The sequence below is a fragment of the Mercenaria mercenaria genome, chromosome 5 (genome assembly GCF_021730395.1).
Source record: "Mercenaria mercenaria strain notata chromosome 5, MADL_Memer_1, whole genome shotgun sequence".
NCBI lineage: Eukaryota > Metazoa > Mollusca > Bivalvia > Venerida > Veneridae > Mercenaria > Mercenaria mercenaria.
The window spans coordinates 70,763,430-70,791,091 of NC_069365.1; the positions used below are offsets into that span (position 1 = coordinate 70,763,430).

At 35.6% G+C, this 27,662-nt stretch overlaps 1 protein-coding gene across 1 annotated transcript; it reads left to right on the top strand.

Moving 5' to 3' along the window:
* Window positions 1-527: 527 nt before the first annotated feature.
* LOC123557554 (ribonucleoside-diphosphate reductase large subunit-like) lies at window positions 528-24,858 on the top strand. The gene is made up of 19 exons (XM_053543871.1): window positions 528-652; window positions 4,971-5,059; window positions 5,458-5,635; window positions 6,469-6,569; window positions 8,702-8,761; window positions 9,413-9,452; window positions 10,046-10,122; window positions 10,748-10,833; window positions 11,543-11,684; window positions 12,265-12,348; window positions 13,181-13,422; window positions 14,617-14,818; window positions 15,614-15,763; window positions 16,047-16,268; window positions 18,654-18,730; window positions 19,436-19,571; window positions 21,763-21,858; window positions 23,284-23,472; window positions 24,052-24,858. The coding sequence occupies exons 1-19, from the start codon at window positions 634-636 to the stop codon at window positions 24,256-24,258; spliced, it is 2,397 nt and encodes a 798-aa protein (XP_053399846.1). The 5' UTR covers window positions 528-633; the 3' UTR covers window positions 24,259-24,858.
* The last annotated feature ends 2,804 nt before the right edge of the window (window positions 24,859-27,662 follow it).

Consider the following 27,662-nt stretch of genomic DNA (forward strand, 5'->3'; position numbering starts at 1 on the left):
CGTTACTGGAACTTCATCTGATGCTTCACCATTCACAAGGACTGATTGGCGCCTGCCAATCAAGAAAGACTTGACCCATTGCAACGTGGTGCCCTGAACACCATGTTTGTCGAATGCTTTCGAAAAGTCCAGAAGGATTAAGTCCGTCTGGTGGCCTTGAATTAAGTTTCAAGATAAATCTTCTACAAGTTCGAGTAACTGAGTTTCACATGACCTTTTCTCTCTGAACCCATGCTGTAGGTCATAGAGGATATTGTTAACCTGGAAATGCTTCAAGTTGGTAATATTAGAGGCTGTGATGTGTTCCAGTCACTTACAAAAAATACAAGTTAGGGAAATAGGCCGGTAATTTGCAGGATTGCTTTTGTCGCTCTTCTTAAACAGAGGAGAGACATTGGCCTTGGACCAGTCAGCTGCATGTAATACCAATAGGAGATGACGGATGTATGAGGGAGAGAGAGAATAGAGAGAGATTTAGTACAATTAAGCCTAAACTTAATAAGTATTACCTTTTTTTAAACTTTATCGATCACCGAAATTATTCGGCGGGAAACAGTCGTCATCACTAGTTGGCGCCGTTTTTGAGATTGTTTGCTGTTGGAAAACGGAACAAAGAAGCTTTAGAAAGTCAAGATGTTTGTATTAAAGAGAGGTATATTAATTGTGTGACAAGTTTTCAGAAGAAATGTCTTACATTTTCATTGACATGTCATAAACATGATAAATGTTATTTCCCCTGAAATCTAGCAGGTCGGAGACTTCCCCTGGATAATTTGAGAGACAGTCTCTCGATCTAAACACTTGTCTCTCGTTTGGAAAACAAAATGTCTTTCGATTGAAAGACTGTATTTAGCTTAAGTGTTGAAAAAAACATGAAATCATTATTAAAACAATAATTTCATTACAGTCGCATTATCACTTTATTGAAACAATTTGTAAGGCAGTGGCTAGTGAACCGTCACCTGTTCAGCAGACCCGAGGTCTACCGTCTAGTGCACCGTCACCGGTGCTGCAGACCAAGCAGACCAGAGGTCTAGTGCACCGTCATTTTGTTAATTATAAAATACAGCCTTTACGTAAAGTTTAATCAAAAGATATTTTCACCAGTAATCTGCAAGAACCCAGTAAACACCTGACGGCGTACCGACGTTGGTTAGACGTTGGATTTTGGTCGCGACATCTGCGACCTAGCTGAATCCAACGTCTAACCAAAGTCATATCTACGACGTCTAATAGACGTCAGACTTGGACGTCTAGAAGACGTTGGAATTAGGTTGGATAGAAAGTCTGATAAATGTTTTTAGTTATAAAACTAACTGGTATAATTTTGCTAGTATAGTTTAAAGATATTTACTTGTTTTCATAAAGGCCTGGACATGCGCTTATTAATAATAATTCATTCTCACAACAAACATATTAATTATGTTACAATATCGCATGAGATTGTCTATTTTCAGAGACGGATTTTTTCACGAACTTTAAACTGTTCAAGATAAAATTGCATTCTATACACGTGTATAAATTATTCTAAATTCACATAGATCTCTTCAACACATGTTGTCTATTAGTCACACATTCGCGAGATAAGCCTGCATCGGTTTACACAGTCTTCCTGTAATTTGATATTTATTGGAGTAAGATGGAGCAAGTTTATAAATACTTTACACAAAAGGAAGGATCCGCAACGTGAGTAACAGATTTTTAAAAATTATACTTATTTTAAAAGTTATACTGATTTATATTCCGTATTTTTTTTAAAAAATGACTTATTTTTGTTTGTTACTTTAAAAAGCAATTGCATTTAATTACATTTTACGAAGTTATAGAAAATTTTTACATAGAATTTAAAATATTACATATTTGTTTGGCACGTATTAATTATGCTCTTAGTAATAGCACTAGTATATTTGTATATGTTAAATAATGAAACTGTCAAATTTTATACATTTCAGGTGGAAATGTTGGCGGAGTTGAAGAATCATACAAAAATGACGAAACTTGAAAGTTTCAATTACTGCATTACTTTTTGGACTTATTGTATTAGACTTACGTCGCCATAATATGAAATAAAGATGATAAAATACATGTGTTGATTACTTGTTTGATTGCAAATTACGTTGAAAATTTGGTCAGATTTTGGTTGAAAAGTGGTTAGATTTAGGTTGGAAAATGGTCGGATTGCGACGTCTAGCCAACATGAGGATCCGACGTCTAAACGGTTTGCAAATCCAACCAAAATCCAACGTTAATCCGACGTCGGGGTCCGACGTCAAATGCCTACTGGGAATATGATTGCAAGAATGAAGTAAGATAAACCTTGACTTACCTGTTAACTTACCGTTACACCTCAAAGCGCACATCTACGTTGTTCCGCAACAGTGGTATCCGTCATTTACTAAGCTACAGTGCTTTAGGGTATAGCCGATTTTAGGGTATAGAGGAACGCTTGGTAAATTTTATATTTAGACTTGAATTATTGTATAAATTTTCATATCATTCTTTTACTGGCATGCAAAAAGACACTGACATATATTTTAATTTTTTTCTTGTGTATTTTTTCATACGTCATCAAATGAAAATTGAAGCTATCCCCTACTGACTAAATCAGTGTGTATGCAAAAAACATCGGTGAATGAAAAGTATTTGATAGAAATTTAAAAAGCTGAATGTTTTTGAAAAGGTAATACATTATTATTCTTATTTATTGTGAAAAAAATATTGGGAAGTTTGTTCCCTTAAGGAAATATTACAGTTTGCCGCGAACACTTGCTGCGATCATGCCGCAAATATTCAGCGAACATGCGGCGAACACTTTTGATACAGTTGCTATAATAGTTCGCGGGATGTTCGTTTCGTGTTCACTTTTCACATGCAAATTAGTTTTGCCACGAACAAATAGCTGTGAACTTCCCGCCAACAAGTTGCGGCGAACATCCTGCCAACTAGTTGCTGCGAACATCCCGCCAACTAGCTGAAAACAAATATCTCTACAGAAATTGTGTACAACAATGGATGTACAGAAAAAGTGCAAAAACAAATAAATTAGTAGGAATCTGGGATATAAATTTATTGAATAGACTTGAACACTGAGGTTGTAACAAATTCAAATTGTCAATGTCTGAACTTTTTCATATCATATTTGGAGCATTTTAAACAAAGTATTAATGATAATATATATATATATATGTTTAAATTTTAACTTACTTGTCATTTAAATAACAGTGTCTGAGTGCATGTATTCATTTCATCCCAATGTTTTTCTTCACACTACTTATAAGTTATATGTATCACTACAAATCTGTCATTGTTTTACATGTTAATTATCAGACTTACGAAACTTAGAAATTGTCAAAATAAGCTAGTTTTATATTTCTTTTTAGATAATCTGATACAGCTCTGCAAAAGGTTAAGCATATCTATTTCATTTTCAAAATTCCTTATGTTAACTGAGATATTTAAGTATAGATATTAAACATAAATTTTCTGACTTACCACAAAAAAGTATATATTTTTATCAGCCTCTAAGAATCACTTATGAAAACTGTCTGTAATGCACACAGATTTCCTTCTAAACATGTCCAGAATGTCTGGTTGTAATTAACTTATCAGACTCATACTGTGTACGAATTAATTGATCTACAATTACCTGCTCTTATAAAAGCTCTTCAGTAATAGTTTACCAAAAGATTATAATCTTCTAAGTTCTTCTCGCGAACATGCCGCGATCATTGGTCTTCCTGCGAATATCTCGCGAACTAGTATATAACCAATCGCGGTAGCTGCGAATATCCCGCAAATACTTCCTGCGAATAGGTATGTTCGCAGCTTTTTTACCATTTCGTAAGGGTTTAGATGTGGATTTTAAACTAGAAATGGAAAAAAATTACCAAAGCTATCCTGTACACCCTAAATCAACATATATGTAAACAATGGCATGGAGAGAAAAAACATGAATTTCTATTAAAAGCTGAATGTTTTGAAAAATATAGCTGCTTTCTGTCTGACTACTAAGTTTCATTTCTATGAATTGGAAAACTGGAAAAATTAGTTAGCTATCCGCTATACCCTAAAGCACTGTATTTCCGAATGACAGAATGAATTTCACTGATTTTTTTCCGAATTTTCATGATACCATAATTATATCGTTATTTTTGTCAATTTAAGTTGAATATGTAAGATTAATTATTGTCTGTATTTGGTTATATATGCAGTGCACGTATATCAAATTGAAATTCGATCTTAATTTCAGATTTATAATGTCAGTGACAATTGACGATTAACTCATCATGGCACCAGAATTCGGAAACATTTACATCTTGCAAGCAAATATTTTATAATGTACATGTTAGGTGAAAACTGTTATAATTTCAATAATTACAAAAGCTATGTATCTTCTGAAATCTATTATATAAACTGTAAAAAAAAAACAATAAAGATTAGATTAATACAATAAATTAAGGTCTACAAATGTAGGTTTTATTGGGTTGCTTGAATTGGGCGTGTTTGTCTTTTGTGTTGGCACCTCTGATCATGAGATATTGAATCTAAAATTAAGTTCAGATTTCAATTTTGATGTATCCAAATACAGACAATTACTGATCTTAAATTGACATAAATATACTAGTATGCTATTTATGAAGGAGATAAAAATTAAAAACGCTCTTCTTAAAAATCATTCCGCAATAATAAACTTTCTAGTTGTGTACCGTATCTGATAGCGGCACAATGTTTTTATTCGGAAATATCTTAGTAATTGGTAGAAAATACTGTTGCCGAAGACTGAAATTAGCGCATTGAGGGAAATCGGTAAATTAAAAGGTAAGAGTATAACACTTTTAATCAAATAGACGACCCGTCTAAGCTGCTAACTAGATGTTTGCATTGTGCTATTTCCAAGACGGATGCTATATTAAGTCTTTAAAATAAGTTTTCTTATTGACATTGTTATTTATTTCTTTTTCCATTTACAGATGGCAGAAAAGAAAAGGTCATGTTTGACAAGATTACTTCTCGTATACAGAAACTTTGTTATGGGCTTCATCCAGAGTTTGTTGATCCAGTATGTAATGATGTTAAAAAATTCTGTATTGAGAAATTTATATACATTTATTACATAGTGAAATAATTTTATTTCCTGCAAGAAGTATTTATAGAGCTTCCTTGCCTTGAAATATTAATATTAGAATTAAAACTCTTGCGATACTTTCATTTACCAGTTTACATTATTACTTGGCAACAAAGAATTTATCATAAAGGTAAAAAATTAAATCTCTTAAAATAGAAGTTTATTTTGACAGTTGAAAAAAAGTATTGAGAGAGCTTCCCTGCCTCGATATATTAATATTAGAATTAAAATTTCTTATGATACTTCATCGGTTAACACAAGGAATTTATCATAAAATTATATATTTCGTTGTGATACATGACAAAACATGTTTAGAACTCGATGATTTCTAGGCCCAGATAACCTTGAAGGTGATATCGGGTTTGTACCAAGGTGTGACTACAGTAGAGCTTGACAACTTAGCTGCCGAGACTGCTGCTACCATGACAACCAAACATCCTGATTACGCCCACCTAGCAGCTAGAATTGCTGTGTCCAACTTGCATAAAGAGACTAAGAAAGTCTTCAGTGGTTAGTTCGATTTTTAAGCTTTACGAGATACGATTGTACATTTCAGATAAAATTATACCAGATTATCTTAAGTATGAATATGCTTTTCAAGGTACGCATGAAGAAATTGAAACTGGCTCATACAAATTGATAACATTTTTTGTATGTATGTTTAAAGTAGGGAAAAGGCATACGCTTCTATCATTTACGCAGTCAGTTTGATATATACCCATCATTCTTGTTTGAATTGTGTATTGGCTTAACAGAATTGCGTGTGTACAAGCCCATAAATCCATGGTTTTTACCTCAGTTGCGTATTCATACATTTCAGTAAATAATTACTTAAAAAATATAACTGTGACAAAATACCATTGTAATTTGTATCATGTATGGGGGCCAGAGTTTTAATGTTTTATGTTGGAAAGTCTAAACCGGTCCCAGAGGTATGATTTACTTTCAGCTTTTCAATCAGCATGATCAGTATTGATTGAAACATTTAATGATAGGCCTTGTTGCCAGATGGTCCCAACTTTAGGTTGCCGACTTGATTCACTCAGCAATGAGGGTTGGAACTCTCTGCGATGTAGAATATATTTATGTGAGGAAGTCATCCATCTGAAGTAAGGAAGGTCTGTGGTTCTACTGAGGCACCTGCCTGTGCCTGCAATAATTCCTGGAGGGGCACCCAAGTCATCTACCTTGAAAAGCTGGAAAGTCACCATATTACCTATTACTGTGTTAATATGATGATAAACCCAACAAAAACAAAAGGCATAATGGCAAAATCATCATATGGCAGTTATGAGGAGAAAATACTTTAACATTGGTAACCCATGTGTGGATATTCATTTCAGATGTAATGGATGATCTGTATAAATGGGTGAATCCTAAAACAAAGAAGCACTCCCCAATGATCTCGGAGGAAATTCACAAAATTATTGTGAATAATGCAGAGGTGAGTTAGCATTATCATAATTATGACAACTTGACAGTATCTAGGCTATCATTAAAAAACATTTGTTTGTGGTAACACAACAAACCCGTGAAAATCGGTGATACCCAACTTCTTTACTGGCCAGTAACAGTTTGATGAAAAAAATTTACAGCCTACCTACACAAAAATCTATGGGTCGTGTTATCACAGAAAATTTAATTACAGCCCTACAGAGGTGCTTTAATAATAATGCTAGATGGTACAGATGTTGTATCATCTCAAGAATGCCATTCTGTCAATGTTTACTTAGAATTTGACGTTATTGGACTCTGGAGTTGGCACTAGCCCAGTATTAACAACAGCAAAAAAAAATAAAGTTTTCAATTGTATTATATGTTTATTTTGTTAGTAATTTTGTGGTTCACAGGTCATATTAAGATACTGTAATTGGGCTTAGTGTCAGAAAGTCCTAATTTCTGTCACTGAATTTGGGTTTATCATAAAACTGTGAAACACTACTGCAAATATACTTTTACATGATAGGCCTCCTAGTGAAACCTTTAAAACCTTTAATCTCAGAGCAAACCTTTAAAACCTTTAAATCTTCTGAAAAAACCTTTAAAACGGCCAAATAGCCTGTAATTTTCACTGAAAACCTATATTTTTAGCTCGACTATTCGAAGAATAGTCTAGCTATTCTACTCACCCTGGCGTCGGCGTCGGCGTCACACCTTGGTTAAGTTTTTGCATGCAAGTACATACAGCTATCATTTAAAGGCATATAGCTTTGAAACTTATTTATTCTTTTTCTAGGTCAATTACCAACCTCACTGGGTCAAGTTCCATAACTCTGACATGTATTTTGAGCAAATTATGCCCCCTTTTGGACTTAGAAAATTCTGGTTAAAGTTTTACATGCAAGTTACTATCTCCAAAACTAATGCAGATATTGAATTGAAACTTCACATGTGTCTTCGAGGTTATAAAACTAGTTGATAGCACCAAGTCCCATAACTCTGACCTTCATTTTGGCCAAATTATGCCCCCTTTTGGACTTAGAAAATTCTGGTTAAAGTTTTGCGTGCAAGTACATACAGCTATTACTAAAAGGCATATAGATTTGAAACTTATTTTTTCTTTTTCTAGATCAATTACCTACCTCACTGGGTCAAGTCCCATAACTCTGGCATGTATTTTGGCCAAATTATGCCCCCTTTTGGACTTAGAAAATTCTGGTTAAAGTTTTGCGTGCAAGTACATACAGCTATTACTAAAAGGCATATAGATTTGAAACTTATTTTTTCTTTTTCTAGATCAATTACCTACCTCACTGGGTCAAGTCCCATAACTCTGGCATGTATTTTGGCCAAATTATGCCCCCTTTTGGACTTAGAAAATTCTGGTTAAAGTTTTGCGTGCAAGTACATACAGCTATTACTAAAAGGCATATAGATTTGGAACTTATTTATTCTTTTTCTAGATCAATTACCTACCTCACTGGGTCAAGTTCCATAACTCTTAACATGTATTTTGAGCAAATTATGCCCCCTTTTGGACTTAGAAAATTCTGGTTAAAGTTTTACATGCAAGTTACTATCCCCAAAACTAATGCAGATATTGAATTGAAACTTAACATGTTTCTTCGGGGTTATAAAACTAGTTGATAGCATCAAGTCCCATAACTCTGATATGTCCCCTTTTGAACTTAAAACTCTTTTGATATTTAACATTTTGGGTAATAATTTCCAGCTTCTGTGACAATATTTCGAATAGTCGAGCTTGGCTGTCTTATGGACAGCTCTTGTTGTTCAGACTGCTTGCCGTGCCAGTTTAAAGCAAGTAATGGTTATACTACTGTATTTCTTCCCCCCTTTTAAGTGTTGTTATTAGGATACTGCTTGTGTATCTTTCATCTTGAGTTTTTCAGAATGCTGTTGTGTTCACCAGACCACATACATGTAGTAAATACCTATATATATTATGTGTTTTCAACGAGAATTCCGACAAAAATAGCCTTTATTTACTCTTTATTTTTTAATATTTTACACTAAAAGGCCTTTATTTCCATAGATTGGAGCCTTTATAAAAACCTTTATTTTTGTTCAGGCCTGCTAGGAGGCCTGGATAACAATATATATACTTTTTCTTTTCAGAGGCTGAACTCTGCTATCATCTACGATCGGGACTATACATACAATTATTTTGGATTCAAGGTAATGAATACTGTTGTCATTACTTCATATGTGTTTTAGTCATTAAAAGTTGTTTTGAGGATCATGGTAAATGTTATTTAATTATAGCTCAGCTGTTTGAATTTTTTCAAGTAGGAGAGCTTTTGCAGTTTTTCTCCCACCGGTATTGGCCGTTAACAGAAGATTTCTTTTAAATCTTGCAGTTTTCCCAAAAAATTTACTTTTACATCAGGTTTTTTATTCCCCTTTGCCCAAATACTGAGCTATTTTCCCCTCCAAATCACAGGCCTGGGCCCCTTCCTCTCTTGGTATAAAAAAAAACCTGCTTTGCCGTCAACCATACTTGCATCTGTATCACAAAAGTTTTGCATGTAAGCAGGTTTTTCTGAAGCTACCAAACCTGATGCTTTCAGCCATTACACAGTTTTAACATAATGAGATGTCCCCAGGTTGAGCATATTACAGAAATAACGAATTACTTAGCCAAATGTTTTCAGATCCTCCACATATTTTTATCATCACGAGAAATAGTACATGCTTCATAAAAGCAAGTGAAGATATGCTTCACAATGCGAGAAATAATAATGTTTGACAAAAGCTGATTGACTAAAATGTAGTGAAGAATTTGAACCTTCAATAAAATTGTAATTTATCTTCTAAATAAAATTGCAGACACTGGAGAGGTCGTACTTGCTCAAGATTGATGGTCAAGGTATGTTGTTTGTGTAATCAAAATCTAGGTATGTTTCTAGAAATGTTACTTTTAATCAAGGTGTGTTTTGGTCTGCCTTATGCAGGGTCGGTGGTTCTACCCAGGCCTGTGATCAAATAATAAAAACCAGAAAGTCCCCGACCTGTCCGGACCGTGAACTTTTATATGAAACCAACCAACAACAAAACAACTTAATAAATTTAGCACGTAAACAGCTTTTAAATAATTGCTAGTGGAACCCATCATTTTGCTAGTGGAAAAATATGGCACTAGCAAAAGTTTGCTAGTTGAAAAAAAAGTTGAATTCGATCCCTGACTACATGCAGTAAAGTTCCCAACTTTCCTTGAATTTCTTGAGTTACATGTTCAGTTGAGCCATGCTCTCTTGCAAACCTATGCAAGTCATAGTCCACTGTGTGATTGAACCAACCACTTCTTCAAAGGAGTCATTGCAGTAGTTCTTATAGCATTCTCCAGTCAGATGTGACTGGTTTACATCCAATAGGATTAAAGGGGTAAGTGTAGTGTACTTGCTTTGTCATATTCATTATCCTATAATTGTATATTTTTCACTTTGTTGATTACGATTTCAGTGGTCGAGCGTCCCCAACACATGTTGATGAGAGTGTCTGTCGGTATTCATCATGAAGATGTAGATGCTGCAATAGAGGTCAGTTGAAGTTGTTTTTAAAACACTTGGTTACAGAATGTACTGTGACTCGAGTGGTTATGGTCGTTCGAATCACTTGACCCTCACCAATGGGAGTTCGAGCCTCACTCTGGGTGATGAATTTTTCATGCGAGGAAGCCATCCAGCTGACCTGCAGAAGGTTGATGGTTCTACCTAGGTGCCCACTCATGATGAAATAATGCTTGGAGGAACACCTGGGGTCTTTCTCCGCCATTAAAGCTGGAAAGTCTCAATTTGACCTATAAATATTGGTGCGACAGTAAACCCAACAAAACAGAATGTACCTCTGGTTGTGTGGTAAATTCTCTTGTTCTATAATTGAAATGTGAAGAACTAGTTCAACTTGTAGTCTTTTTTCATGTTGATAATTTTGCAACTTGTTTACTTGGCTGTGCAGCCATCTATGGCTTTAAGAAGCAAGTAAATGTAAATATTCCTTGATCTTACAAGTGATAGAAAGGGATTGTAGCCATAGTTATGTACTGTATTAGTAGCCACCTCCGTAGTTGGAGAATGTTATGACCAGGTAAATCGGGTCATTATTATTGTTACTGATGTTATTTTGCAGTCTATCAACTAAATTTTATATTAAAATGTATTTCAGACGTACAATTTGTTATCAGAGAAATGGTTTACCCATGCTTCACCGACACTGTTCAATGCTGGTACTACAAGACCTCAACTTTCCAGGTAAATCTCGTAATAAAAGCATCGCGTTTGTCTGATCTGACCTTCGACTTCGGCAATTCCAAATAATGTGGAGCCTTTGTGACCTTGTGGTCAAGCTCCTTGATACCAAGCAGTGTGCCATTACTGCTACAGTTTCCTGCCTTTCTTAATCTTTGGATCACAAGTTATTATCTGTTGGCCTGTAGAAAATTGTTAGATGGTTCGTATTTAGGAGACTGTCTGTTTGTGAAAAATGTTCAGAGGGAGATAACTGGATGTACTGTGAGCTAGTGTTAACAGATGAGTGTAGAATGTCCAGTTTTGCACTGTCGTTGAATAAGCACAATTTGTAATGAAACAGCTTGAATGTGCATTCTTTAAGTTCATACAGCTCAGCAAATTTTCAGGGACTATATACAGTTTATACATGTCCTTAAAATCACAAAGTTATGGCCAGTGGGATTATTTGCCGTTCATAGGTCAGACTTACAGACTTGAACCGTTGAGGGTGGCTGCAGATGTACTCTCAGTTTTACAAAAAAAGCATTATGTCTAAAAGCTTGTCTGTCTCTAAATCAGATGGAGGTCAGTTATAGAAAACCAGTGAGTACTTGCATTGAATCTGGAAACATGACTGCATTAAATCCCTCAAACTCTACCTACCATTATATATACATGTTTGTTTCAAATGTAGCTGCTTTGATATAGATTTGAAACTTTGTATTTTTAGTTGTTTCCTGTTGACGATGCATTCAGACAGTATAGAGGGTATATATGACACATTGAAACAGTGTGCTCTCATTTCCAAGTCTGCTGGTGGTATAGGACTCAATGTGCACAATATACGTGCTTTTGGAAGTTACATAGCTGGGGTGAGAACACATTCATATATTGGACAGCTTATCTTACAGAGTTTGCACAGATGTGGAAAAGTCATGGCCAAAAAAAATTCTGGGAAAAAGATTGTTGTGTAAAGTTGGCAAAGTTGTACATGTTGCTTTTAATTTCAGAATAACTCAGAAAAAAAAATATAGAAAAAGTGAAGATGCTAACAAGGTTGCAGGCTTAATAGTAATTTTCATCAACATTCAGACTTGTGGAAATCTGTTATTACGTAGACACTATCATTGTTTTCATTAAGCGCCATAGGTCGGAGATTTCCCCCTCAGGTAGTAGTCTTAAGCCGCACCAACTTTTCCTGTAGATAGTATAGTTCTAAAGGGGAAGATACCCCAGACCTCTCTTCTACTTTACAACTTCTACCTGCTCCTTTGTTGATAACAAACCCCCTTCTCTGCTATAATATCACTGTCAAGTACAGTATATGTCTAATGATTATTACGTCAAATAAATTTTTAATAAATTTGTATTATGCTTATCCATGTAATAAAGTTAAAATTCAGTCTGATGACTCGTCATGAACAAACACATACTTTCCCAATGTTTTTGCAGACAAATGGCACATCAAATGGCTTGCTACCAATGCTGAGGGTGTTTAACAATACTGCGAGATATGTTGATCAAGGAGGAAACAAAGTAAGTTGGGTATAATTATTTGCAAGTCCACGTAATTTGATCCATTTGGAAAAGCTGTATATTGGAAATCACTTACAGCGAACTTGTCTCTGATTTTGAGATTGCAAAAAAAAAAAAAAGAACTGAATTTTGAAAAAGGACTACTTTTTTACCGTGTGTAATATGCCAAGAGCCAGAATTAGTCAGTTCTGACTTTTCTCTGGTTTTCTTTTGATGGCCACTTGTCAAGGTTGCTTCAGCTCAAATCACTTGACCCTTGCCTGTGTAGGTTTAAAACTTCACTTTGAAAGAATTGTTTCATGTTAGAAAACGATCCAGTTAGCTTACAGAAGATAAGTATTGCTGCATGGGTGTCCATTTGTGCCTGAAATACTTCACAGATTGGCACCTTTGCTATTCTTCCAATGTCAAAAGCTGGAAAGTTTATATCCTAAATTATCTTGTTACGACTTAGAACTTGCCTTTTAGTATCTTCAGCAAAATTGATATACACTGAAATGAGTTTGTATGCCTAGCTCAGTAGAGAGAGTGCAGATCTACAGATTGTAGGGTTGAGTATGATCCTCGGTCAAGCAGTAGTTCTCGGTGACAACTGATAAATATTGTCAAAAGTCATTCATCTTCCACATCTGATTCATGCGGGGAAGTTGGCAGTTACTTGCGGAAAACAGGTTAAAACTGGTACAGAATCCAGGAAAACTGGTTAAGTTAGACAGCCCACAGTTAAATAACTAAAATACAGTTTGAAATTGGCCCTAAACCCAGAGCAAACTTACAAAAATACACTTAAAAGAAGACTTATATTTTCAGTTTCGCTAAATATCATTTTCAGAGGCCTGGTGCTTTTGCTATATACCTTGAGCCTTGGCATGCAGATATATTCACATTCTTGGACTGCCGTAAGAACACCGGAAAGGAAGAACAGAGAGCTAGGGATCTGTTCTATGCCCTATGGATACCAGATCTGTTCATGAAGAGAGTTGAGGCCAATGCCGATTGGACACTGATGTGCCCAGCAGAATGTGCGAATCTTCAGGAATGTTGGGGAGAGGAGTTCGAGAAATTATATGAAAGGTAAACTTTGTAACACAATTTAGAGTTTTAATTGGTGACCAACTGTCTTGAATCGGTATTTTCCATAATTCATCAGATAGTTTAGATTCAGAGAGCGAGTTCTCATTTTCAGCATATCAAGGAAAAATTCCAGGCTGAAGAAAATTATTGAGCCTTAAAAATTGGAACTATACAGTTGTATTAAATTTTAATTTTGTGCCATTTTAAGGTATACTCAGCTTCACTGAAAAGTTACCACCCTAATGGCCTTTATATTTTAAAAATCGCATTGGACTGTGTTAAAAGCATAAGTTGACTACATTTTTGACGCAACTGAGACATCACTGATGTAAAGATTTGTCAAATTTGACGAACTCCATTTGAGGCATGGGCTGCACGTGCAAAATGACTTGCGAGCAATGTCGACGTGTACGAAAATTCTATCGCAAATCATTCATCGCACTTGAAAGTTAGTCGACAGACTAAAAGGAATACGTTAAAAAAAAATCAGAATATCTTTGCTAAGAATGCCCTGTTTAAGGCACGATTAACGCCATCAGGCCATTTGCATGGTTGACGTCGAACTTTCATGTCGTGAAATTGCACGTCGTATGTGCTGTTCTCACCGGACAGTCATGAAATGGGTAAGGAGACATGATCAGATAGGGTCTTTGAGTAATAGACCGCGCACAGGCCATGAAAAAGTGACGTCGATATTGTGTAAAAAAAAAGAGGCATATATTAAGTGGTAACTTCAATGATGCCCAGTATATTTCTGAAGTTTTCTCTTTACTTCTAAATGTTGCACTGAATTTTTAACAGAAAATTTCAGTTAATTTTATTTGTTTTGAGAAGTACTTTATAGTATTTGAAGGCTACACTGGTAAAATTTTATTGGTTTTCTATCTGTATATGTAAGGAGCTGGAAGGAAATTGAAAAAATACAAATATCTCCAAAAGTTACCTGGCTCGATTTTAGTGTGAGGATGTCGTCCAGCTGGCTTGTGGACTGATGGTGATTCTGCACAGGGTCTCATTTGTGCCTAAAGTAGTGCATGTGGGGGTAGGCACCTCGCGTGACCTAGGGTCTTCCAAAGTAGGAAATGTTCCTATATTGCCTGAATTATGTCCTAACTTGAAACCCAAGAAAGATGAACAGAAATTATTAGGTTGACTTATATTTGCCACAATCCAAAAGGTCCATTTTTCTTTCAGTTATGAGAAAGAAGGGAAGGGCAGAAAGACGGTAAAAGCTCAGCAGTTGTGGTACGCCATCATTGAGGCACAAACAGAGACTGGTACCCCGTACATGTTGTTTAAGGACCATTGTAATCGAAAGTCCAATCAGCAGAACCTTGGAACCATCAAATGTAGTAATTTATGTACAGAAATTGTGGAATATAGCAGTAAAGATGAGGTAAGAGTATGTAATAAACTGGCAAAATTTATTGAATAGTGGGAGGTCGATGTGGCTGAGTGCTTTAGGCTGCTTTGTATCACCATATTTCTCCACTCTCCTATGAGGGTTCTAGTCCTGCTCCAATTGTGTGAGGGAACGATCCAGTTGTTTTACAGTTTTAAGCTTGTAGGTTTTAAACAGGTTTTTGCTGGTGCCTGAAATAATTCTTTAAGGAGTCATGGGTCTTCCTCCCCAGTCGAGTGACTGATGTGACATGAAATCAAACTATTTTGAATGGTACAACAGAAGAACTTTGACATCATTATGCTAGCAATATATTTCTTTTGTTGCTTTCACTTGCCCTTCAACGATGCGAGTTCAAGCCTCACTTGTGGGGTTGAATTCTTCATGTGAGGAAGCCATCCAGCTGGCTTACGAAAGGTCTGTGGTACTACCCAGGTGCCCGCTCATGATGAAATAATGCACGGAGGGGCACCTTGGGTATTCCTCCACCATCAGTGCTGGAAAGTCACCATATGACCTACAATTGTGTCGGTGCGACGTTATTGAACCCAACAAAATAAAATAAATGAATTATTTTTTAAGTGTATGCATATTTTCATTTAATCAAAATGCTGCTCAGGGTATATAGGTGAAGAATTTTCAAGTACTATGCATTGGGTAGTTTGGGGAAACTATATACTATTATGTAAGGAGTACAGACAAGTTCAGATGCCATAAAAATAGAGCGATATATTGGGTGTATTATTCAGTGATACTTTTCACTTTTTGATTTTATATTGAAACTTTTAGGTGGCAGTGTGCAATTTGGCATCGATAGCTCTGAACATGTATGTCCGTCCAGACAAGACCTATGACTTTGAAAAGTTAAAAGAAGTTACAAAAGTGATAGTTCGGAATCTCAACAAGATCATCAATATCAACTACTATCCAGTACCAGAGGTATGTGTTATATGGTATCAAGATTGTCTTCCATTCTCCACCACTTATTCATGTGGGGAAAGATGACAATAGTTGTCATGAATGCTGATTTACAATCACTTGTCACTCCTACTAGAAACTTTTACAATATTTATCACACGTTCTTTATTACAACCAGAGGCATATACAGGCTTAATTTGATTAAGGTTATTAAATCGTCAGGAAGTCATTAAGTATATGAGAAAGATTAAATTTTATGTTTGCAATGAAGTTTTTAAAGAAATATTTCTGATTTCTTTTACAGGCAGAAAGATCCAATATGAGACATCGCCCTATTGGTATAGGTGTGCAGGGGCTTGCAGATGCCTTCATTTTGATGCGTTACCCATTTGAGAGCCCAGAAGCCCAACAACTGAACAAGGACATCTTTGAGACAATTTATTACGCTGCGCTGGATGCAAGCTGTGAATTGGCAGAGAAGTTGGGACCTTATGAGACTTACCAGGGTTCTCCAGTTAGCAAAGGAGTAAGTGTGTTACGACACCTGATTTTATCAATGTCCATACCAAGTGTGCCGATGGTTTTTTGTACTGTATATTCCTTAGTTTCAGTTTGCAAAAGGAGGGTTTTTATAAAGGCCCTAAATGATAAACTGTAAAGCCAACTTCTAATGCATGAATTCGAACAGTGCTGGTATTCACATGTGACCTAAATTAACTGTCAGAACATGGAGGAGTGTGTCGGAGGAAGGGGCATTTATTAGAAGAATGATGTTAGTGGAGGATATACAGTACCCTTCAAATATTAAAACATGGTCATAGATGTTTTAATATGGTGTGACCGTGATATGTAATAGGATGACAGAAATGACAAAGCATCACCCTTCGTCCGTCGTCCGTCCACAATTTCTTGTCTGCACGATAGAGGTTTCATTTATGATTTTATTTTAACCAAACTTGCACACAACTTGTATCACCATAAGATCTCGGTTCCTTTCTTGAACTGGCCAGATCCCTTTATGGGTTCCAGAGTTATGGCCCCTGAAAGGGCCAAAATTAGCTATTTTGACCTTGTCTGCACAAAGCAACTTTATTTATGATTTGATTTTTACCAAACTTGCACACAACTTGTATCACCATAAGATCTTGGTTCTTTTCTTGAACTGGCGAGATTCCGTTATGGGTTCCAGAGTTATGACCCCTGAAAGGGCCAAAATCAGCTATTTTGACCTTGTCTGCACAATAGCAGCTTTATTTATGATTTGATTTTAACCAAACTTGCACACAACTTGTATCACCATAAGATCGCGGTTCCTTTCTTGAACTGGCCAGATTCCATTATGGGTTCCAGAGTTATGGCCCCTGAAAGAGCCAAAATTAGCTATTTTGACCTTGTCTGCACAGTAGCAGCTTTATTTATGATTTGATTTTTACCAAACTTGCACACAACTTGTATCACCATAAGATCTTGGTTCCTTTCTTGAAATGGCCAGATTCCTTTATGGGTTCCAGAGTTATGGCCCCTGAAAGGGCCAAAATTAGCTATTTTGACCTTGTCTGCACAATAGCAGGTTCATTTATGATTTGATTTTAACCAAATAGGCATACAACTTGTATCACCATAAGATCTTGGTTCCTGTCTTGAACTGGCGAGATTCCATTATGGGTTCCAGAGTTATGGCCCCTGAAAGGGCCAAAATTAGCTATTTTGACCTTGTCTGCACAATAGCAGCTTTATTTATGATTTGATTTTAACCAAACTTGCACACAACTTGTATCACCATAAGATCTCAATTCCTTTCTTGAACTGGCCAGATCCCATTATGGGTTCCAGAGTTATGGCCCCTTAAAGGTCCAAAATTGGCTATTTTGGCTTTTGCAGCCATATAGAAACTTCATTTATGGTTTTATTTGATACAAACTTCCAAAATAACCTCAACAACAATAATTCTTGGATTCCATGACATATCAGATCCAAGCGTAGGTTCAGAGTTATTTATATCTGATTACCTCCCCTGATTGTAATCAAAATGGATTTATATCAGTAAGTACTTATAGTACTTATTTGAAATTTCATTATTGTCATTAGTTGGACTGAGCCAGTCAGGGTAGATAAGTATGGACTGATTTTATGGCAAATTACCTCCCTTTATTTCAAATTAAAATGGGTATATCTCCGTAACTAATGAAGATACTGATCTGAAATTTCATTTATGTCAACAGATTTATTTGGCAGATCCTTCTTTTCTTCACTTACAATAATTTTTTTTTTAATTACTTCCCTTTTACGTTACTATAAATAGCTTATTTTTAGTTACTTTTTTATTATTGGCCGTAGGGAAAAACCGAGACCACTTTTCTGTGGTACAACATGGATGGTACCTCCAATTTTTAGGTGTATTTTGACATATCTGTACCTTGTAAGAATTTTTTTTCTTTTTGGTTAAATTTCTTCTCTTTGTTGTTCCTGTCCTTTGTGGACTTAGATATTTTTTCTGAGGACCTTCTTGTCTTCAAGTGCAATGATAACAGGTGAGCGATATAGGGCCATCATGGCCCTCTTGTTTAAGATTGCGTAAGAGTGTAACCTAACATAACTATTATTTAGCAAGTACTATGAAATAATTAGATGTTTGTTGGGGACTAACCTTTGTGTATTTCTTAGTTGATTTGATTCAGGAAATTGAATTCCAGTGAACCAATAAAAGTTGCCATTTTATCTTTCAAGATAAAAAATCCACAAATGCATACCTAAATAAAATAGCCATTTAGGCCAAAACAATGAAATTTCATGCGGAAGAAAATAGATGATTTCACAGTGTTAGCAGTACTTGTTACTTTTGATTATGTTGAAAAGAAATGTACTGACAACTATAACATACATAGAAATATATTTAAAATTCTGTTTACAGATTTTACAGCATGATATGTGGGGTGTGAAAGATACAGACAGGTTAGATTGGCCAAGTCTCAGAGCCAGGATTGCAAAGTAAGCACATTATTATACGAGCCGTGCCATGGGAAAACCAACATAGTGGGTTTGCGACCAGCATGGATCCAGACCAGTCTGCGCATCCGCGCAGTCTGGTCAGGATCCATGCTGTTCGCTTACAGTTTCTCTAATTGCAATAGACTTTGAAAGCGAACAGCATGGATCCTGACCAGACTGCACAGATGCGCAGGCTGGTCTGGATCCATGCTGGTCGCAAACCCACTATGTTGGTTTTCTCATGGCATGGCTCAATTACAATTTAAGGCTGTTTGTAAGCAGTTATTATGCTGACATGACTATTTTAACATAATATTTTTGTGTTATCAAAGCAAATGTATGCAAAATAGGATATAAATGTCTTGCATGATTTTATTAAAGATTGTTTATGTAAACAAAGGGGGTTTAATTGAAGCCTGGGTTACATATATTAGCCAATATACATTAAAAGTTTTGCATTCATGTTTCAAAATATGTGAGTAAACTAAAGTGGAAAAAATGATTTTAAAAGAGTTTTGTGATCAAAAGAATTTTTAAAGTAAGTAGTACCTTTTTGTGTTCAATTTAAACAGGATGTCGATGAAAACTAGTCTTCCCAAAAACATAGATTTCACATTTAATAATGAACCATATTGATTTATATCTTGTGAAATAGGTTTGATATTTACTTTACGCACGTTAATTGAACACTTCCTGTTTTTCCAGACATGGTGTTAGGAACAGTTTATTACTTGCTCCGATGCCTACAGCGTCCACAGCTCAGATCCTTGGAAACAATGAATCTATTGAGGCATACACTAACAACATTTACACGCGTAGAGTGCTGTCTGGAGAATTTCAGGTGTGTATTATATGCAAGAAATGTTTATTAAAGGTTGACATAAAGGCAGACGTACAGAGTATGTTGTTGTAGTATTCAGTTTCAGCTGCATGTAATTCTGTACTAAACACTGGAGAAATTTGTTACGAGGAGTAACTGAGGTTAGATTTCTTCGTTTTATACATTAACTTTAAAACCTCGCTTTGAACCCACAGTTTACTGACACTGCAATATATATGTTTATTATATACCCGCGTAAATTCTGTCGTAAAGATGACTTGTATTTCACAAGTAAATATGACCAGGTAGAAAAAAAAAACAAATCCTAATTGTACCTTTTGTATTGTATTTTGCCAGACTACTTTCATTTGATATGTATGACCTGAAACAGTTTTATAAATAGCGCACACAAAAATTACACTCGGTTAAAATAACATCAATTTTAAAACAATGAAGATTTCGTTTCATAAAAGTACAAACAAAAAAGTGGAGGCATATAATAAAAGGGTCATTATAGCAGAAGCTAGATCTGGGATTTTGTATTAGGCCCTCGTGGATTTTGCCATGTCATATTACACTCGTCGCTTGCGTACGAGTGATCCGTCCTGGCAAAATATACTCGAGCTAAATACAGCATCCCAGATCAACTACCAGTGATTTTTTTTTTCCCTTTTGGAAAAAGGTCCGGTACCGTATAAATTGGGAAAAATAGCGGGTTTTTACTCAGATTGGGAATTTTTATAGTTAATTAATAACAAAATTTAGAATGCTTCTTTTAATTCTATGTAAATATCAAACAAACTGTTTGAATGGTTAAATCATGGTGAATGTCAATGTAACTAAGTTTTCCTTCTGCAATCATCAAAATGCAAACTTAATTTGGTCATTTGGGGAATTTTTGGATGATAATTGGGAAAAAAGATTGCATTTTTCAATTGGGAAAAGGTCCTTTTAGGGGTACGTTATAAAGAAGGAAAGCAATCGCTGACTACTATTGTATAATAACTCTATTGTATTATATTGATCAAACTACAAACAAGAATTTGTTGCCCTCAGTGCCTTATACAGAAGTTTAAGAAAGACTATAAAGTCTGCTACCATTGGATTAAAAACGGCTTGTATTTTAAAGGTTATAGGCATTTTCACTCAGGAGCTTTATTACTGGGAGGAGGGGGGGGGGGGGGGGGGGGGGAATTGGGTAAATGAACTATAAAGCAGGGTTTTCCCGAACGCAGGTTTTCTGCGTCCCTGACGCGCTTTTACTGCTTTGAACTCGCATTTTTCAGTGCCTCTGCGTCCAATGGACCCGCAAAATCGGTCACAAAACTCCTTTGCACTTAAGCCACCTTTGCGCAGATACCCATGTATAATGCACAGTTTTTTGACCCCCGGGACCACCCCCGAATCGTGTGTGCGCATTTATACTTGGGTATAGACAATTTTCCAACTTCAAACAAGTTTTGTTACCGATGTTCGCCATTTTGGTAAAGGGAAACTACTCTCCGCGCTAACTGTCACCGCTAAAATCTAAGATTGCCGTTACGTTCCGTAAAAGATCGAACGGTTTATTTTTCTTTCAAACAAAATTAATTTCATATGAATTAGAAGTATTTTGATGTAAGAAATATAAATAAATCAAAAAAATTATGATACTAATTAAGGATTGAGTATTATCTTTAACCGAGATCAAACTGTGAACAACATAATGGGCACGAGGTGACACACTAATTGCCGGTAATTACTGGCTATTTGAACTTAACTAAAAGAGTATCACACCTTTTGTTATCGGTCTGAATTGAGAAGCTCATGTCATTTTGAAAGATGCCATTCCGAAATATTGAATCATCTGCTATCTAAATTAAAAAGATACAAGTTCATTCGGTTTCAGGGTAAATTTTTATAGTAATAATGTCCCTTTTCAAGATCAGTAATTTGTGGACCCCCAAAAATTATTAGGGACCCTTAAATTAGCAGCCATGGGAGTCCATGGACTCCCAAATAAAAAAACCGAGGGAAAACCCTGTATAAAGTCGTTAATAGAAGGGTTGTTACATTATATAGTGTCTTATATGTACTTGAGTTTTGTAGATGCATTGTATTATAAGCAGGTGTGTAGCGTTTGATAGATCATTTTAAGTATGTGTTTTACGATTTATTGAGCTTATTTTCATTATATTTAGTAACAATTGCACATTTTGTATATGTATGACAGATTGTGAATCACCACATGTTGAAGGACTTAACAGAGATGGGCCTGTGGAACGAGGATATGAAGAACTTGATGATTGCCCATGGTGGCTCTATACAGGTATCAAACCTCATTCTTCTTGCTCTTTCAGTATCCCACAAATTTTCACTTTGTGAGAATGAAGAATTTCAAAATCTGCAACGGTTGTAAATTTACGTGAGGAACCTTCCTAGATTACTCTAGGAATGTCAGTAAGTCTATCAAAGGGCAGACTTGCCTGAAATAATGCCTTGAGAAGCAAATGAGGTACATCAAGAGCAGGGAAATAGGTCATACGATGTGTGACATTAAAGCCTACAAATAGCAGCTAAAAGCAGAATTGATTATAATCAGGAAAGGAAAAATACATGCCAATTGTTTAGGGCTACAGGAATAAGGGGCATACAGAGGAGCAGAAAAGCTTTCCAAAAACAAAATTACATTAATCAAGTTATATTACAGTTACTAGTGCATAGTAGTGTTCTTAATGAGGAAGATGCTATCTACCAACACTATCAGAAAATGCGATTACACCACTTAGATGATTAATGTTTTTTGCTCACCTGAACGAGCTTTTGTGATCGCCCTATGTCCGTCGTCAACAGTTTGAGTGTTAACACTCTAGAGGTCACAATTTTGGCCTAATCTTAATGAAACTTGGTCAGAATGTTACCCTCAATAAAATCTTGGATGAGTTCGATATTGGGTCATCTGGGGTCAAAAACTAGGTGACCAGATCAAATCAAAGGAAAAGCTTGTTAACACTATAGGTCACAATTTATGCCCAGTCTTAATGAAACTTGGTCAGAATGTTACCCTCAATAAAATCTTGGACGAGTTCGATAATGGGTCATCTGGGGTCAAAAACTAGGTCACCAGGTCAAATCAAAGGAGAAGCTTGTTAACACTGTAGAGGCCACTTTTATGATTGTATCTTCATGAGAATTGGTCAGAATGTTAATCTTGATGATCTTAAGGTCATGTTTGAATCTGGGTCATGTAGGGTCAAAAACTAGGTCACTATGTCAAATCAAAGGAAAAGCTAGTTAACACTGGAGGCCACATTTATGACCATATCTTAATGAAACTTGGTCAGAATGTTAATCTTGATGATCTTTAGGTCAAGTTCGAATTTTGGTCATGTGGGGTCAAAAACTAGGTCCCCAGGTCAAATCAAAAGGAAAAGCTAGTTAACACTTTAGAGGCCGCATTTATGACCATATTTTAATGAAACTTGGTCAGACTGTTAATTTTAATGATCTTTAGGTCAATAGGTCAGGTGAGCGATACAGGGCCATCATGGCCCTCTTGTTAAAAAAAATACCCCAAACTAGTACAGTTTAAGTTCTTGCACCATACTCCTTCCACACCATTTTAATCCATCATTGTACCACCCACATACCTCTTTGGTAAAGAAGAATAAAATACATTATTATTTTGTGTATAATAAATACACTGTTACGAATATTGTCTAAAATATACACTGATTGTTTTCTCAATTTGCAGAATATTGACGGTATTCCTGATGACATAAAGAGTTTATACAAGACAGTTTGGGAAATATCCCAGAAGACAGTGCTCAAAATGGCTGCAGATCGTGGGGCCTATATTGATCAGAGCCAGTCACTTAATATCCACGTTGCTGAACCTAACTATGGCAAATTAACCAGCATGCACTTCTATGCCTGGAAACTGGTAAGTTGTTTATAGATTGTAAAGTATATTGAAGTAGTTTTTAGTTTGCCAACAGTTCCGAAAAGAAAAAAATATATATATAACTTAAATCTTCATATAACACCATTATTGTATATTAATTGGGTAAAAAATAGTTATTTATTAAAATGACTTAAAATAAAATTTTTAAAAAAACACTAGGATGTATTTCAACAAATGAAAAGAAGTAAATTGTAAAGTGCAGACTTGGTAAGTAGAATAAAGATTGTGTTCATGATGGTTTATATATGTTGAATGAGTGACTCACAAAGTTAAAACAGTATTGAGTATTATGCAGCAATATTTAAAAAAAAAAAAACTGTTACCAAATTGAGAAAGAAAACTCTTAAAAATTATGTAAAATAAAATCTAAAAACGGGTAAAGAATAAATCCAATTGACAGACAACTTCGGACAGATTCGTCCTTTCTACAAGGTCATAAAGCAAAATGAACTTATAAGTGCATTAATTTGTTTACTGTAAAACCAGAAGTTTCCACATGGGATTTTATGAACAGACTGTGATTTTACTGTGATCATGATGACTCTATATGAATTTCAGGGTTTGAAAACTGGCATGTATTACTTGAGAACAAAACCTGCAGCACAGGCCATTCAGTTCACTGTGGATAAAACAAAACTGGCTCAGATGAACAAAGCAAAGGATGAGACCAAAAGCGATGTAGCAGAGGTTAAACAGGAAGAGAACATGTCAGCCATGGTGTGCTCGCTGCAGAACAAAGACGAGTGCTTGATGTGTGGATCTTAATTTTCCAGTGTTATACCTGATAAAAAAGATCTGTTGATGAAACTCTTATGTAAAGTGCTTTATGTTAACATTCATTAGAGATTGTTTTCAAGTCTGTAATCATTTATACTCGTTAATTCATGTTTTAAGAAGTGAAACTTGGTAATAACTTTAATTTATTCTCTGTAAATTGCCAAGATGCTTTTCTTGTATCCATTTTACAGATCTTCTCCACAAATACTTGTCTTTTTTCTTCATACAAGATTGCATGTACATTATGCATTGTTAAAATCTGTTTCAAATAAATTTTGTTATTAAAACAGTAGCCTTACACTTTAATACATTAAATTTTGATGAAATACCGGTGTTTATCAGTGTTTAAGGCAATGCATACTAAAATGTTTTACTTTAAATATCTTTAAATATAAAGTGCTTTTTGACATGTGCTGTATATTTAGTGTTAAATGTGTCCGATTGCCATATATCTATAATCTGTTGTGAAATTGTGTTTAACTATTTATTAGAGGAATATACTGTTTTAGGTATTGCGTAGGGGAAGATGAGTTAGATTTTTCTTAATATATACTAAATATCATGTTCAAATAAATTGATAAAATGCAATTATTTTTGTTATATTTAAAGTTCACTAAAAAATTTGCATAGAGCTAAAGATGATTTTATTTTGTTTGTGGTAGTGGGCTTGCTGACATATAACGGGTAGGGGTTCTGAATCTTGCATGGTGTGCAAAATTCTGTTCTGTATGGAAGCAATCAATCTGGCTCACGAAAGGTTGTTGGATCTACATATTAAGCACCCGCTCATGATGAATTTGATTACACCCCATTGAATGAATGTAGATTGGAACTTTATGATATTCTCTTGTTGGCTCACCTGAGCAGTCCTCGTGGTGAGCTATTGTGATCACGCTGTGTCCGTCTGTCAACAGTTTTGTTTAAAAGACATCTCCAAATCCACTGAATGGATTTTGATGAAACTTGACATGGATGGTCCTCTACAAAAGTTGTTCAAACGGTTCCGCTTGGTTGCACAATCTTCAAAACAACATCTCCTAAACCGATGGTCCAATTTTGAAATAATTCCAAACAAGTGACCCTCTACCAAGATTGTTCAAGTTATTTTGACTCGTCAAAAAACATGGCCACCAGAGGGCGTGGTAACGTTACCCTATATGTATATAATGGAAACTTAAAAAATCTTGTGTGAAACTGCTGGCCCGACTTTAGAATAATTTTACACAAATGGTCCTTGATTGACCTGCTACCAAGATTGTTCAAATTATTTTGATTTTGTCAAAAAACATGGAATTTTTCACAAATGGTCCTTGGGTGACCCTCTACCAAGATTGTTAAAAATATTTTGAATCGTCAAAATACATGGCCACCAGAGGGCATGGTAACTTTTTCCCTATATGTATATAGTAGAAACTTTAAAAATCTTGTGTGAATCTGCTTGCCTGATTTTAGAATAATTTTACACAAATGGTCCTGGTGTGACCCTCTACCAAGATTATTCAAATTATACCGATTCGTCAAAAAACGTTGTTTTGGGTTTAACGCCGTTTTTCAACAGTATTTCAGTCACGTAACGGCGGGCAGTTAAGCTAACCAGTGTTCCTGGATTCTGTACCAGTACAAACCTGTTCTCCGCAAGTAACTGCCAACTTCCCCACATGAATCGGAGGTGGAGAACTAATGATTTCAGACACAATGTTGTTTATCAGTCACGGGAACATACGCCCCGCCTGAGGATCGAACTCGGACCCCGCAATCCGTAGACCAACGCTCTCCCTACTGAGCTAAGTGGGCGGGCTTCGTAAAAAAAAACATGGCCACTAGAACGCGTGGTCACTTCCCTATACGTATATAAATATGTATGTTTTGTGTGAAACTGCTAGCCAGATTTTGAAATAATTTTACACGAATGGTTCTTGTGTGACCTTCTATAAATGTTGTTCACATTTTTCTGATCCGTGAAAAAAAACATGGCAGCCAGAGGGCGTGGTCACTTCTTCAAACAGTATATCCTCCAAAACCACTGAATGAATTTTGATGAAACTTCACACAAATGATCTCTGGGTAGCCTGCATTCACATATGGGTCTTTTTGGTTTTTAGCTATCTGACTTTAAAAATCCTTTTCTCTAGAGCTTTGATATTTGGCATGTGATATAAGGGTTTGAATCTCTACCATACTTGTCCAAATTATTGCTCTAAGGTATAAAAAATTGTCATGCGCCTGTGTCTGACATTGTACTTACTATAGGCTTTTATATAAGAAACTTTGAAAATTGATAATAGCTAAAGCCTTGATATTTGGCGTGCGATATCAGATTCGTAATTTCTAGTACCTGTACAAACACAGTTGAAGCCTTGTACACAGGTGAACGCTTTAGGATCAATGACCCTCTTGTTTTTGTCTAGTAACTAAGCAACTTTTTGATGGAAGGAGAAGTAAGTAACACAAGAACCGTACTTTGGTGTAAAATATACAGAATTATCTCCCGTTAAGTACATTAAATTTTCCCAGACAGATCTTCACAATTGAGAAGAGTAACCTGACCTATTGATCGATAGAAATAAGTGAAAAGCAAACTTCAACTTCCTTCATGACAGTTCAACTATAAATCACATACGACTCTTGTGTGTTTCTTGTCTTGAAGATAACTGAATTTCTCCCAGAAACTTTCAAAATTACCACATTTTACCTCTCGATCTTCTTTGTGCGTCTTTAAACAACTTTTTAAAAAAATCTTCAAAACCACTGGGCAGATTTACACCATGATCCATGGGTGGCCTCTTTCAAAATTGTTCAAAGAATTGAATTCCACATAGAACTTTGGTTGTCATGGCAATCTAACGAAAAACTAAAAAATCTTGTCCAAAACCGCTAGGCATAGAGCCTTGATATTTGGCATGTGACATCATCCAATGGTACTCTATCAAGATTGTTCAAATTATGCCCCTGGGTTGAAAAGAGGCCACACCTGGGGGTCCCAAATTTTACATAGACGTATAGGAAAAATCTTGTCTGAAACTGCAAGACTTAGGCTTTTGATATTTGGTATGTTGCATTGCCTAGTGGTCCTCTACCAAGATTATTCAAATTATGCCCATGAGGTGAAAGGGAGTCCAAAGTTTTACATAGACTTATATAGGAAAAATCTTTAAAAAATCTTCTTGTCTGAAAGTTCAAGGCCTAGGCTTTTGCTAATTGGTATGTAGCATTGCTAGGTGGTTCTCTAGCAAGACTGTTCAAATTGTGCCCCATGTTATAGGAGTTGTATAGGAAGAAATTATCTGATCATATTTCCTGGACTGTTTAATTATAGTTACCTGATGACTCCAAGTAGGGGTCACTTGACTGTGACCTTAACCTACCATCTTGTTAGCTCACCAGTCACGTAG

What these genes read in the sequence shown, in the direction of transcription:
- LOC123557554 (XM_053543871.1), top strand. An exon ending in ACAATTATTTTGGATTCAAG is followed by an intron (nt 8,762 to 9,412) that starts GTAATGAATACT and finishes ATAAAATTGCAG; the next exon opens with ACACTGGAGAGGTCGTACTT. An exon ending in TTGGAAGTTACATAGCTGGG is followed by an intron (nt 11,685 to 12,264) that starts GTGAGAACACAT and finishes ATGTTTTTGCAG; the next exon opens with ACAAATGGCACATCAAATGG.